This window comes from Nerophis ophidion, linkage group LG15 (assembly GCF_033978795.1).
Source record: "Nerophis ophidion isolate RoL-2023_Sa linkage group LG15, RoL_Noph_v1.0, whole genome shotgun sequence".
Classification (NCBI taxonomy): domain Eukaryota; kingdom Metazoa; phylum Chordata; class Actinopteri; order Syngnathiformes; family Syngnathidae; genus Nerophis; species Nerophis ophidion.
Genome location: NC_084625.1, coordinates 4,743,916 through 4,759,811, shown reverse-complemented (window position 1 = coordinate 4,759,811; position 15,896 = coordinate 4,743,916). Strand labels below are relative to the sequence as shown.

The window sequence follows — 15,896 nt, the reverse complement described above, 5'->3', positions numbered from 1 at the left end:
TTAACTTATTCATTGATTAGTGCATGGCTTTAACTCTTAACTCTTTCATTGATTGGTGCACGGCTTTAACTCTTAACTTAACTTAACTTAACTTAACTTATTCATTGATTAGTGCATGGCTTTAACTCTTAACTCTTTCATTGATTGGTGCACGGCTTTAACTCTTAACTTAACTTAACTTCTTCATTGATTGGTGCACAAATGCAACTCTTAACTTAACTTATTCATTGATTAGTGCATGGCCTTAACTCTTAACTCTTTCATTGATTGGTGCACAGCTTTAACTCGTAACTTAACTTAACTTAACTTAACTTAACTTCTTCATTTACTGGTGCACAGCTTTTACTCTTTAACTTTACTTAACTCCTTCATTTATTGGTAAACAGCGGCTTTACTTAACTTAACTCTTTCATTGATTGGTGCACAACTGCAACTCTTAACTATTTCATTGATTGGTGCACGGCTTTAACTCTTAACTTAACTTAACTTAACTTATTCATTGATTAGTGCATGGCTTCAACTCTTAACTCATTCATTGATTGGTGCACGGCTTTAACTCTTAACTTAACTTAACTTAACTTCTTCATTGATTGGTGCACAACTGCAACTCTTAACTTAACTTAATCATTGATTGGTGCACGGCTTTAACTCTTAACTTAACTTAACTTAACTTCTTCATTGATTGGCGCACAACTGCATCTCTTAACTTAACTTATTCATTGATTAGTGCATGACTTTAGCTCTTAACTCTTTCATTGATTGGTGCACGGCTTTAACTCTTAACTTAACTTAACTTAACTTAACTTCTTCATTGATTGGTGCACAACTGCAACTCTTAACTTAACTTAATCATTGATTAGTGCATGGCTTTAACTCTTAACTCTTTCATTGATTGGTGCACGGCTTTAACTCTAAACTTAATTTAACTTAACTTAACTTAACTTAACTTCTTCATCGATTGGTGCACAACTGCAACTCTTAACTTAACTTAATCATTGATTAGTGCATGGCTTTAACTCTTAACTCTTTCATTGATTGGTGCACGGCTTTAACTCTAAACTTAATTTAACTTAACTTAACTTAACTTCTTCATCGATTGGTGCACAACTGCAACTCTTAACTTAACTTAATCATTGATTAGTGCATGGCTTTAACTCTTAACTCTTTCATTGATTGGTGCACGGCTTTAACTCTTAACTTAACTTAACTTAACTTAACTTCTTCATTGATTGGTGCACAACTGCAACTCTTAACTTAACTTATTCATTGATTAGTGCATGGCTTTAACTCTTAACTCTTTCATTGATTGGTGCACGGCTTTAACTCTTAACTTAACTTAACTTAACTTATTCATTGATTGGTGCACGGCCTTAACTCTTAACTCTTTCATTGATTGGTGCACAGCTGCAACTCTTAACTTAACTTAACTTAACTTAATTTCTTCATTGATTGGTGCACAACTGCAACTCTTAACTTAACTTAACTTAACTTCTTCATTGATTGGTGCACAACTGCAACTCTTAACTTAACTTAATCATTGATTAGTGCATGGCTTTAACTCTTAACTCTTTCATTGATTGGTGCACGGCTTTAACTCTTAACTTAACTTAACTTAACTTAACTTAACTTCTTCATTGATTGGTGGACAGCTTTAACTCTAAACTTAATTTAACTTAACTTAACTTCTTCATTGATTGGTGCACAACTGCAACTCTTAACTTAACTTATTCATTGATTAGTGCATGGCTTTAACTCTTAACTCTTTCATTGATTGGTGCACGGCTTTAACTCTTAACTTAACTTAACTTAACGTCTTCATTGATTGGTGCACAACTGCAACTCTTAACTTAACTTAATCATTGATTAGTGCATGGATTTAACTCTTAACTCTTTCATTGATTGGTGCACGGCTTTAACTCTTAAGTTAACTTAACTTATTCATTGATTAGTGCATGGCTTTAACTCTTAACTTCACTCTTTCATTGATTGGTGCACGGCTTTAACTCTTAACTTAACTTAACTTAACTTCTTCATTGATTGGTGCACAACTGTAACTCTTAACTTATTCATTGATTAGTGCATGGCTTTAACTCTTAACTCTTTCATTGATTGGTGCACGGCTGCTTTACTTAACTCCTCTTTATTGATTGGTGCACGGCTTGAACTCTTAACTGAACTCTTTCATTGATTGGTGCACGGCTTAAACTCTTAATTTAACCTCACTCTTTCATTGATCTGTGCACAGTGTTGACTCTTAACTTAACTCCTTCATTGATTGGTGTACAGCTTTAAATCTTAAAATAACTCTTCATTTATTGGTGCAGAGATTTATTGCTTAGCTTAACTTTTCATTGATTGGTCCAGCAATTTAACCCTTAACTTTTCTTTGATGGGTGCAATGATTTAATACTTAACTCTTCCTTAATTGGTGCAGATATTTAACTCTTGGATAATGGGTGCAAAGATTTAACACTTAACTCTTCATTAAATACTGCAGAAATGTAACTCTCATGTTAACTCTTCATTGATGGGTGCAAATATTTAACTCTTAACTCATTGATCGGTGCAGAGATTTAACTCTTAACTCAATTTTTAATTGATTAGTTAAGATTTTTAACTCTTAACTCATCCTTAATTGGTGCAGAGATTTAACATTTAATTTAACTCTTCATTGATTAGTGCAGACATTTAACATTTAATTTAACTCTTCATTGATTATTGCAGACTTTTAACATTTAATAGAACTCTTCATTGATTAGTGCAGACATTTAACGTTTAATTTAACTCTTCATTGATTAGTGCAGACATTTAACGTTTAATTTAACTCTTCATTGATTAGTGCAGACATTTAACGTTTAATTGAACTCTTCATTGATTAGTGCAGACATTTAACGTTTAATTTAACTCTTCATTGATTAGTACAGACATTTAACGTTTAATTGAACTCTTCATTGATTAGTGCAGACATTTAACTCTTCACTTAACTCTTGATTGATGGGTGCAGGTGCAAGTTACCTTCCACTGCTCGCTGTCACTCCTGGAGCACGCGGAGACGCCCAAAGACCAGCTTCCCCCCGGAGTGACCCAGGTGACCAGTGAGACAGGCTTCAAGCAGCTGAGGTTCCAGGAAGACCTGATCATCCACTACAGCAACAACAGCCTGCAGGTCTGAGGCTGCTCTTCTTCCTCAAGTCGCCAAGTTGTTATCAAGGTGATGGTTTGTGCGCAGGTGGTGCCGCTCTGCACATATTTGAGGCTGGCGTCTCTGCGGCTGTCCTGTGACGTCATCAACTTTGGCCTCTGCATCAAGGGCCAGACCCAGAACAAAGAAGTTAAGCTGTACAGTGACGGCTCACACACGTACTGGAACGCAGTCATAGGTACTTATCACCCACACGTACTGGAACGCAGTCATAGGTACTTATCATCCACACGTACTGGAACGCAGTCATAGGTACTTGTCACCAACACGTACTGGAACGCATTCATAGGTACTTGTCAACAACACGTACTGGAACGCAGTCTTAGGTACTTATCACCCACATGTACTGGATCGCAGTCATAGGTACTTATCACCCACACGTACTGGAACGCAGTCATAGGTACTTGTCAATCACAGTACTGGAACGCAGTCATAGGTACTTATCACCCACATGTATTGGATCGCAGTCATAGGTACTTATCACCAACACGTACTGGAACGCATTCATAGGTACTTATCACCAACACGTACTGGAACACAGTCATAGGTACTTGTCAATCACAGGTACTGGAACGCAGTCATAGGTACTTATCACCCACATGTATTGGATCGCAGTCATAGGTACATATCACCCACACGTACTGGAACGCAGTCATAGGTACTTGTCAATCACAGTAGTGGAACACAGTCATAGGTACTTATCACCCACACGTACTGGAACGCAGTCATAGATACTTATCACCAACATGTACCGGAACACAATCATAGGTACTTATCACCAACACGTACTGGAACGCAGTCTTAAGGTACTTGTCACCAACACATACTGGAAGGCAGTCATAGGTACTTGTCAATCACAGGTACTGGAACGCAGTCATAGGTACTTATCACCAACACGTACTGGAACGCAGTCATAGGTACTTGTCAATCACAGGTACTGGAACACAGTCATAGGTACTTATCAATCACACATACTGGAACGCAGTCATAGGTACTTGTCAATCACAAGTACTAGAATGCAGTCATACCTTCTTATCAATCACAAGTACTGGAATGCAGTCATAGGTAATTATCAATCACACATACTGGAACGCAGTCATACCTTCCTATCAATCACAAGTTCTGGAACCCAGTCATAGGTACTTATCAATCACACGTACTGGAACGCAGTCACAGGTACTTATCAATCACATGCACTGGAACACAGTCATTGGTACTTATCAATCACATACACTGGAACATAGTCATAGGTACTTATCAATCACATGCAATAGAACGCAGTCATAAGTACTTATCAATCACACGTACTGGAACGCAATCATAGGTAGTTATCACCAACACGTACTGAAACGCAGTCATAGATACTTATCAATCACATGTACTAAAATGCAGTCATAGGTATTTATCAATCACACATACTAGAACGCAGTCATAGGTACTTATCAATCACACGCACTAGAACGCAGTCATTGGTACTTATCAATCACACGCACTGGAACACAGTCATAGGTACTTATCAATCACACGTACTGGAACGCAATCATAGGTAGTTATCACCAACACGTACTGAAACGCAGTCATAGATACTTATCAATCACATGTACTAAAATGCAGTCATAGGTATTTATCAATCACACATACTAGAACGCAGTCATAGGTACTTATCAATCACACGCACTAGAACGCAGTCATAGGTACTTATCAATCACACGCACTGGAACACAGTCATAGGTACTTATCAATCACATGCACTAGAACGCAGTCATAGGTACTTATCAATCACACGCACTGGAACACAGTCATAGGTACTTATCAATCACACGTACTGGAACACAGTCATAGGTACTTATCAATTACAAGTACTAGAACACAGTCATAGGTACTTATCAATCACAATTACTAGAACACAGTCATAGGTACTTATCAATTACAAGTACTAGAACACAGTCATAGGTACTTATCAATCACAAGTACTAGAACACAGTCATAGGTACTTATCAATCACACGCACTGGAACACAGTCATAGGTACTTATCAATCACACGCACTAGAACACAGTCATAGGTACTTATCAATCACAAGTGCTGTCATAGGTACTTATCAATCACAAGTACTGTCATAGGTACTTATCAATCACAAGTACTGTCATAGGTACTTATCAATCACAAGTACTGTCATAGGTACTTATCAATCACAAGTACTTATCACTCAAGTGGTGGTGGTCAGGGCGGGCGAACTGTCCGCCTTCGTTATCGTTAGTTGTCGTGTTGGTCGACTTGTCTCAGACTCCGACGGTCAGACCGGGACTAACAGGTGTCAGACTAGATACGACCAATCTCAGGCCATGTCTTAAATGTTCTACACGAAACTGAAGTTTGATTAAATATGACAGAACTTTGTCTCCACCTTGTGTTTATTTATTATTATCGTATTTTTATGATTATGACGATCAGTCTTTCAGTTGTCCAATATGTTGACATGTGTATCATCTGTCATGTCCACATATGTGTCCTCTCTGACCTTTCAGTTGTCCAATATGTTGACATGTGTATTATCTGTCATGTCCACATATGTGTCCTCTCCTACCTTTCAGTTGTCCAATATGTTGACATGTGTATCATCTGTCATGTCCACCAATGTGTCCTCTCCTACCTTTCAGTTGTCCAATATGTTGACATGTGTATCATCTGTCATGTCCACATATGTGTCCTCTCCTACCTTTCAGTTGTCCAATATGTTGACATTTGTATCATCCGTCATGTCCACATATGTGTCCTCTCCGACCTTTCAGTTGTCCAATATGTTGACATGTGTATCATCTGTCATGTCCACATATGTGTCCTCTCCTACCTTTCAGTTGTCCAATATGTTGACATGTGTATCATCTGTCATGTCCACATATGTGTCCTCTCCTACCTTTCAGTTGTCCAATATGTTGACATGTGTATCATCTGTCATGTCCACATATGTGTCCTCTCCGACCTTTCAGTTGTCCAATATGTTGACATGTGTATCATCTGTCATGTCCACATATGTGTCCTCTCCGACCTTTCAGTTGTCCAATATGTTGACATGTGTATCATCTGTCATGTCCACCAATGTGTCCTCTCCTACATTTCAGTTGTCCAATATGTTGACATGTGTATCATCTGTCATGTCCACATATGTGTCCTCTCCTACATTTCAGTTGTCCAATATGTTGACATGTGTATCATCTGTCATGTCCACATATGTGTCCTCTCCTACCTTTCAGTTGTCCAATATGTTGACATGTGTATCATCTGTCATGTCCACCAATGTGTCCTCTCCTACCTTTCAGTTGTCCAATATGTTGACATGTGTATCATCTGTCATGTCCACATATGTGTCCTCTCCGACCTTTCAGTTGTCCAATATGTTGACATGTGTATCATCTGTCATGTCCACATATGTGTCCTCTCCTACATTTCAGTTGTCCAATATGTTGAACTGTGTATCATCTGTCATGTCCACCAATGTGTCCTCTCCTACCTTTCAGTTGTCCAATATGTTGACATGTGTATCATCTGTCATGTCCACATATGTGTCCTCTCCTACCTTTCAGTTGTCCAATATGTTGACATGTGTATCATCTGTCATGTCCACATATGTGTCCTCTCCTACCTTTCAGTTGTCCAATATGTTGACATGTGTATCATCTGTCATGTCCACATATGTGTCCTCTCCTACCTTTCAGTTGTCCAATATGTTGACGTGTGTATCATCTGTCATGTCCACCAATGTGTCCTCTCCTACCTTTCAGTTGTCCAATATGTTGACATGTGTATCATCTGTCATGTCCACATATGTGTCCTCTCCTAGATTTCAGTTGTCCAATATGTTGACATGTGTATCATCTGTCATGTCCACCAATGTGTCCTCTCCTACCTTTCAGTTGTCCAATTTGTTGACATGTGTATCATCTGTCATGTCCACCAATGTGTCCTCTCCGACCTTTCAGTTGTCCAATATGTTGACATGTGTATCATCTGTCATGTCCACCAATGTGTCCTCTCCGACCTTTCAGTTGTCCAATATGTTGACATGTGTATCATCTGTCATGTCCACATATGTGTCCTCTCCTACCTTTCAGTTGTCCAATGTGTTGACATGTGTATCATCTGTCATGTCCACATATGTGTCCTCTCCTACCTTTCAGTTGTCCAATATGTTGACATGTGTATCATCTGTCATGTCCACATATGTGTCCTCTCCTACATTTCAGTTGTCCAATATGTTGACATGTGTATCATCTGTCATGTCCACCAATGTGTCCTCTCCTACCTTTCAGTTGTCCAATATGTTGACATGTGTATCATCTGTCATGTCCACATATGTGTCCTCTCCTACCTTTCAGTTGTCCAATAACTTGACATGTGTATCATCTGTCATTTCCACCAATGTGTCCTCTCCTACCTTTCAGTTGTCCAATATGTTGACATGTGTATCATCTGTCATGTCCACATATGTGTCCTCTCCTACCTTTCAGTTGTCCAATATGTTGACATGTGTATCATCTGTCATGTCCACATATGTGTCCTCTCCTACCTTTCAGTTGTCCAATATGTTGACATGTGTATCATCTGTCATGTCCACATATGTGTCCTCTCCTACCTTTCAGTTGTCCAATATGTTGACATGTGTATCATCTGTCATGTCCACATATGTGTCCTCTCCTACCTTTCAGAGTCGGCCGCCGATGTCTTCGGCATCTCCCCCAGCTCCGGCTTCCTGGGCTCCAAGGACCAGCAGCACACCCGCGCCCGCATCCAACGTCTGGAGATCAGCTTCACGGCCAGGTGTGTGTGTCAACACGTCCAGGTGTGCGTTGGAAGGAAGACACTTTGTGACCCCCCACCTGTGTTGTGTTGAAGTGAGGTGGTGCAGTACAAGTCCTCGGTGGTCATCACGTCTCCGCTGCTGGGGACTCCTCTCATCCTGCAGCTCCAGGGGACGGGATCGCACCAAATGTACAGTCACTAAACCACTTCTTCTACTTCATATTCGTAGTTACACAACAAAACATGATTATCCTTTTTTACAGCAAAAATAATAATAATAATATCACGATTGACTTTTTTGTGTGTTTTCTGATAGCTTTAAAGCAGGGTTCACCCACGCTTGAACTCCATTATTATGCAAAAATAATAAAAGTAAGGACCAGATGAGTCGCCCGCTGTTCTAAAAATAGCTCAAATAGCAGCACTTATGTGACTTTAAGGTTTTACTACTTACGTATAAAATACTACACGGTCTAGCTCCAGCCTATCTTGCCGATTGTATTGTACCATATGTCCCGGCAAGAAATCTGCCTTCAAAAGACTCCGGCTTATTAGTGATTCCCAAAGCCCAAAAAAAGTCTGCGGGCTATAGAGCGTTTTCCGTTCGGGCTCCAGTACTCTGGAATGCCCTCCCGGTAACAGTTCGAGATGCTACCTCAGTAGAAGCATTTAAGTCTCACATTAAAACTCATTTGTATACTCTAGCCTTTAAATAGACCTCCTTTTTAGACCAGTTGATCTGCCGCTTATTTTCTTTTTCTCCTATGTGTCACTCTCCCTTGTGGAGGGAGTCCGGTCCGATCCGGTGGCCATGTACTGCTTGCCTGTGTATCGGCTGGGGACATCTCTGCGCTGCTGATCCGCCTCCGCTTGGGATGGTTTCCTGCTGGCTCCGCTGTGGACGGGACTCTTGCGACTGTGTTGGATCCATTAGGGATTGAACTTTCACAGTATCATGTTAGACCCGCTCGACATCCATTGCTTTCCTCCTCTCCAAGGTTCAATCAATCAATCAATGTTTATTTATATAGCCCCAAATCACAAATGTCTCAAAGGACTGCACAAATCATTACGACTACAACATCCTCGGAAGAACCCACAAAAGGGCAAGGAAAACTCACACCCAGTGGGCAGGGAGAATTCACATTCAGTGGGACGCCAGTGACAATGCTGACTATGAGAAACCTTGGAGAGGACCTCAGATGTGGGCAACCCCCCCCCCCCTCTAGGGGACCGAAAGCAATGGATGTCGAGCGGGTCTAACATGATACTGTGAAAGTTCAATCCATAGTGGCTCCAAGACAGCAGTGAGAGTCCCGTCCACAGGAAACCATCTCAAGCAGATCAGCAGCGTAGAGATGTCCCCAACCGGTTCTCATAGTCCTCATTGTCACCGACGTCCCACTGGGTGTGAGTTTTTCCTTGCCCTTATGTGGGCCTACCGAGGATGTGGTAGTGGTTTGTGCAGCCCTTTGAGACACTAGTGATTTAGGGCTATATAAGTAAACATTGATTGATTGATTGATTACCAGTGAGCCGCCTCTATTTTTGAAATTGTATTTATTTACTAGCAAGCTGGTCTCGCTTTACTGGACATTTTTGATTCTAAGAGAGACAAAACTCAAACAGAATATGAAAATCCAAGAAAATATTTTAAAAATGCATTTATTTCTTTTACTTTGCTTCTTATAACTTTCAGAAAGACAATTTTAGAGAAAAAATACAACCTTAAAAATGATTTTAGGATTTTTAAACACATATACCTTTTAAATTTCTTCCTTTTCTTTCCTGATATTTTAAATCAATGTTCAAGTAACTTTGTTTTTTTTATTGAAATGAAGTGAATTAGTGAATTATATTTATATAGCGCTTTTCTCGAGTGACTCAAAGCACTTTACATAGTGACACCCAATATCTAAGTTACATTTAAACCAGTGTGGGTGGCACTGGGAGCAGGTGGGTAAAGTGTCTTGCCCAAGGACACAACGGCAGTAACTAGGATGGCACAAGCGGGAATCGAACCTGCAACCCTCAAGTTGCTGGCACGGCCACTCTACCAACCGAGCTATAAAATCAATGTCATTATTGACCTACTCAAGGCTTCAATTACGTGACATTAAATATTCCACTTTTGAGATATTTTTGGTGTAAAATGTTGCATATTTTGTGTTTGCCACACGTTTTTGTTTTAAAACGAACAAACAAAAAACAATAAAACTCATAATTGATGGACGGATCTGAAGTTGATCACAACATTATTGTGTTAAAAGTAAACAAAATAAATATATAATACATTTTTTAACCCCTTAATGTTTTGGATTCCCAATAATTTTAGTGTGATTTTTTTTTTTTTTTTTTTTTTTTAAGTGCCATTGCTCAAAAATAATAATGAATCAAAATCAATGTTGTTATGACTTATTGACCTTTTTGAAGCTACACTTTTTATATAATCTAAAACATTCCACTTCAAAATGTTATTGGGTGAAAATATTACATGTTTTGTGTTTTTTCTATTAAAAAATGTTTTTTCTTTTTTGACAAAAAGAGCATACAACTTAATTTTTTTTAAATTTTATATCGACAGATAGACTTAATGTTGATCTACAGATTTAGTCCATCCATCGATCCATCTTCTTCCGCTTATCCAAGGTCGGGTCGCGGGGGCAGCAGCCTAAGCAGGGAAGCCCAGACTTCCCTCTCCCCAGCCACTTCGTCTAGCTCTTCCCGGGGGATCCCGAGGCGTTCCCAGGCCAGCCGGGAGACATAGTCTTCCCAACGTGTCCTGGGTCTTCCCCGTGGCCTCCTACCGGTTGGACGTGCCCTAAACACCTCCCTCGGGAGGCGTTCGGGTGGCATCCTGACCAGATGCCCGAACCACCTCATCTGGCTCCTCTCGATGTGGAGGAGCAGCGGCTTTACTTTGAGTTCCTCCCGGATGGCAGAGCTTCTCACCCTATCTCTAAGGGAGAGACCCAAACTCATTTCGGCCGCTTGTACCCGTGATCTTATCCTTTCGGTCATGACCCAAAGCTCATGACCATAGGTGAGGATGGGAACGTAGATCGACCGGTAAATTGAGAGCTTTGCCTTCCGGCTCAGCTCCTTCTTCACCACAACGGATCGATACAACGTCCGCATTACTGAAGACGCCGCACCGATCCGCCTGTCGATCTCACGATCCACTCTTCCCTCACTCGTGAACAAGACTCCTAGGTACTTGAACTCCTCCACTTGGGGCAGGGTCTCTTCCCCAACCCGGAGATGGCACTCCACCCTTTTCCGGGCGAGAACCATGGACTCGGACTTGGAGGTGCTGATTCTCATTCCGGCCGCTTCACACTCGGCTGCGAACCGATCCAGTGAGAGCTGAAGATCCCGGCCAGATGAAGCCATCAGGACCACATCATCTGCAAAATGCAGAGACCTAATCCTGCAGCCACCAAACCAGATCCCCTGAACGCCTTGACTGAGCCTAGAAATTCTGTCCATAAAAGTTATGAACAGAATCGGTGACAAAGGACAGCCTTGGCGGAGTCCAACCCTCACTGGAAACGTGTCCGACTTACTGCCAGCAATGCGGACCAAGCTCTGGCACTGATCATACAGGGAACGGACCGCCACAATAAGACATTCCGATACCCCATACTCTCTGAGCACTCCCCACAGGACTTCCCGAGGGACACGGTCCAATGCCTTCTCCAAGTCCACAAAGCACATGTAGACTGGTTGGGCAAACTCCCATGCACCCTCAAGAACCCTGCCCAGAGTATAGAGCTGGTCCACAGTTCCACGACCAGGACGAAAACCACACTGTTCCTCCTGAATCCGAGGTTCGACTATCCGGCGTAGCCTCCTCTCCAGTACACCTGAATAAACCTTACCGGGAAGGCTGAGGAGTGTGATCCCACGATAGTTGGAACACACCCTCCGGTCCCCCTTCTTAAAGAGAGGAACCACCACCCAGGTCTGCCAATCCAGAGGTACCGCCCCGATGTCCACGCGATGCTGCAGAGTCTTGTCAACCAAGACAGCCCCACAGCATCCAGAGTCTTAAGGAACTCCGGGCGGATCTCATCCACCCCCGGGGCCTTGCCACCGAGGAGCTTTTTAACTACCTCAGCAACCTCAGCCCCAGAAATAGGAGAGTCCACCACAGATTCCCCAGGCACTGCTTCCTCATAGGAAGACGTGTTGGTGGGATTGAGGAGGTCTTCAAAGTATTCCTTCCACCTATCCACAACATCCGCAGATTTAGTAGTAAATTATATTCAAACAGCGCTTTTCTCTAGTGACTCAAAGCGCTTTACATAGTGAAACCCAATATCTAAGTTACATTTAAAGCAGTGTGGGTGGCACTGGGAGCAGGTGGGTGAAGTGTCTTGCCCAAGGACACAACGGCAGTGACTAGGACGGCACAAGCGGGAATTGAACCTGCAACCCTCAAGTTGCTGGCACGGCCGCTCTACCAACCGAGCTATGCCGCCCCACATTGTAAAGAATAATAAATACATTTTAATTTAATTCTTCATTTTAGCTTCTGTTTTTTCGACGAAGAATATTTGTGAAATATTTCTTCAAATTTATGATTCAACTTTTAAAAAAAATATTCTGGCAAATCTAGAAAATCTGTAGAATCAAATTTAAATCTTATTTCAAATTTCTTTTTAAATTTTTGTTCTGGAAAATCTAGAAGAAATAATGATTTGTTTTTGTTAGAAATATAGCTTGGTCCAATTTGTTATATATTCTAACAAAGTGCAGATTGGATTTTAACCTATTTAAAATATGTCATCAAAATTCTAAAATTGATCTTAATCAGGAAAAATGACTAATGATGTTCCATAATTTTTTTTTTTAATTTTTATCAAAAAGATTCAAATGAGCTAATTTTTTTTCTTCTTTTTTTCGGTTGAATTTTCAATCAATCAATCAATCAATGTTTACTTATATAGCCCTAAATCACTAGTGTCTCAAAGGGCTGCACAAACCACAACGACATCCTCGGTAGGCCCAAATAAGGGCAAGGAAAACTCACACCCAGTGGGACGTCGGTGACAATGATGACTATGAGAACCTTGGAGAGGAGGAAAGCAATGGATGTCGAGCGGGTCTAACATGATACTGTGAAAGTTCAATCCATAATGGATCCAACACAGTCGCGAGAGTCCAGTCCAAAGCGGATCCGACACAGCAGCGAGAGTCCCGTTCACAGCGGAGCCAGCAGGAAACCATCCCAAGCGGAGGCGGATCAGCAGCGCAGAGATGTCCCAAGCCGATACACAGGCTAGCAATACATGGCCACCGGATCGGACCTGACTCCCTCCAGACTGTAATTGATAGCTGTGGTCTCACACAAATAATAAATGAACCCACGCATCGCAACGGTAATACGATAGACCTAGTGCTTGTCAGGGGTATCACCGTTTCCAAAGTTACGATACTCCCGTACACTAAAGTATTGTCCGATCATTACCTTATAAAATTCGAGGATCAGACGCATGTTCGTCAAACTAATAATAATAATAACTGCTATAGCAGCCGCAACATAAATACGGCCACAACGACAACAAGAGTCGAAATTGAAGATAAACTATGTTTCAAAATTTTATTTTCTTTTTTCTCATGTTTTCTCCTCTTTTAAACCGTTCAATTAAGTGTTTTTTTCATCATTTATTCTCTACAAAAAACCTTCTGTAAGAGGAAAAAAAAATTACGACGGAATGACTGACAGAAATACCCTTTTTTTATATATATATAGATTTATTTATTAAAGGTAAATTGAGCAAATTGTCTATTTCTGGCTATTTATTGAAGTGTGTATCAAACTGGTAGCCCTTCTCATTAATCAGTACCCAAGAAGTAGCTCTTGCTTTCAAAAAGGTTGCTGACCCCTGCTTTAAAGAGACTAAAATATTATATTTTTCATGGTTGCCACCTGACGATCCTGTTCAGAATCTATTCAACGCAATTTTTATTATTTGTTATAATTATGACACTTTTTCAAATGGGGTCATTTTTTTTTTATATATATATTCCTAATTATGACTTTTCAAATGTAATAACCTCATGTTTTGAGTATTTCTCAGCCACATGTGATGCTAAAGCTCAACGAAAATGTGGAATTATTAGAAAATATGTTTCATAAAAACGATGTAAGTAAGCACCAGTAAAATAATCCTCGTATGGATCAGGGGTGTCCAAAGTGTGGCCTGCAGTATTCTGAAAAAATACTGTTACCAGAGAAAATAGTCAAAAGTGGAGTAAAAAAGAAAGAAATAGTTGTAAAGCAGGGATGTCCAAAGTGCGGCCCGCAGGGAATTTTTTAACGGCACATTCTAAAAATACCATTAAAAAAATACAAGACATAAACAGTGGTATAAAAGAGCAAACAGGCGAAATTTAAGAAGAAAATGTTGCAATGTTGACTCTAAAAAAAAAAATGAATCAAAATCAATGTCATTATGAATTATTGACCTATTCAAGGCTTCAATTACGTCACATTAAATATTCCACTTTTGAGATATTTTTGGTGCAAAATGTTGCATATTTTGTGTTTGCCACACGTTTTTGTTTTAAAACGAACAAACAAAAAACAAACAACAACAAAACTCATAATTGATGGACGGATCACGACATTATTGTGTTAAAAGTAAACAAAATAAATATATTAAAAAAATGTTTTAACACTTTAATGAATAGGACTGTTTTGGATTCCCAATAATTTTAGTGAGATTTTTTTGTTTTTGTTTTTAAGTGCCATTGCTCAAAAAATAATAATGAATCAAAATCAATGTTGTTATGACTTATTGACCTTTTTAAAGCTACACTTATTATATAACCTAAAACATTCCACTTCAAAATGTTATTGGGTGAAAATATTACATGTTTTGTGTTTTTTCTATTAAAAAAAATTGTTTTCTTTGACAAAAAGAGCATACAACTTAATTTTTTTTGATGTTATATCGACAGATAGACTTAATGTTGATCTACAGATTTAAGCCTGTAATAATTTAGTAGTGAATTATATTTATATAGCGCTTTTCTCTAGTGACTCAAAGCGCTTTACATAGTGAAACCCAATATCTAAGTTCCATTTAAAGCAGTGTGGGTGGCACTGGGAGCAGGTGGGTAAAGTGTCTTGCCCAAGGACACAACGGCAGTGACTAGGATGGCGGAAGCGGGAATCGAACCTGCAACCCTCAAGTTGCTGGCACGGCCACTCTACCAACCGAGCTATAATATCAAAATAAAATCAATGTCATTATGAATTATTGACCTATTCAAGGCTTCAATTACGTCACATTAAATATTCCACTTTTGAGATATTTTTGGTGTAAAATGTTGCATATTTTGTGTTTGCCACACGTTTTTGTTTTAAAACGAACAAACAAAAAACAACAAAACTCATAATTGATGGACGGATCTGAAGTTGATGACATTATTGTGTTAAAAGTAAACAAAATAAATATATAATACATTTTTTAACCCCTTAATGTTTTGGATTCCCAATAATTTTAGTGTGATTTTTTTTTTTTTTTTTTTTTTTTTAAGTGCCATTGCTCCAAAAATAATAATGAATCGAAATCAATGTTGTTATGACTTATTGACCTTTTTAAAGCTACACTTTTTATATAATCTAAAACATTCCACTTCAAAATGTTATTGGGTGAAAATATTACATGTTTTGTGTTTTTTCTATAAAAAAAATGTTTTTTTTTTGACAAAAAAAGCATACAACTTAATTTTTTTTCAATTTTATATCGACAGATAGACTTAATGTTGATCTACAGATTTAAGCCTCTAATATTGTAGCTGAGATAGGCGCCAGCGCCCCCCGCGACCCCAAAAAGGGAACACGCGGTAGTAAATGGATGGATGGATGGATAATTTAGTAG

General features: G+C 39.6%; 1 protein-coding gene across 1 annotated transcript in view; it reads left to right on the top strand.

Annotated features, from left to right (window-relative positions):
- dlec1 (DLEC1 cilia and flagella associated protein) overlaps positions 1 to 8,848 on the top strand; it is a 97,400-nt gene extending 88,552 nt beyond the window's left edge. Inside the window, exons 35-38 of the mRNA XM_061921268.1 lie at positions 3,005 to 3,166; positions 3,230 to 3,380; positions 7,908 to 8,019; positions 8,095 to 8,848. Coding sequence (XP_061777252.1) covers positions 3,005 to 3,166; positions 3,230 to 3,380; positions 7,908 to 8,019; positions 8,095 to 8,203 — 534 coding nt within the window. The 3' untranslated portion in view covers positions 8,204 to 8,848. The remainder of the gene's footprint in view (positions 1 to 3,004; positions 3,167 to 3,229; positions 3,381 to 7,907; positions 8,020 to 8,094) is intronic.
- The last annotated feature ends 7,048 nt before the right edge of the window (positions 8,849 to 15,896 follow it).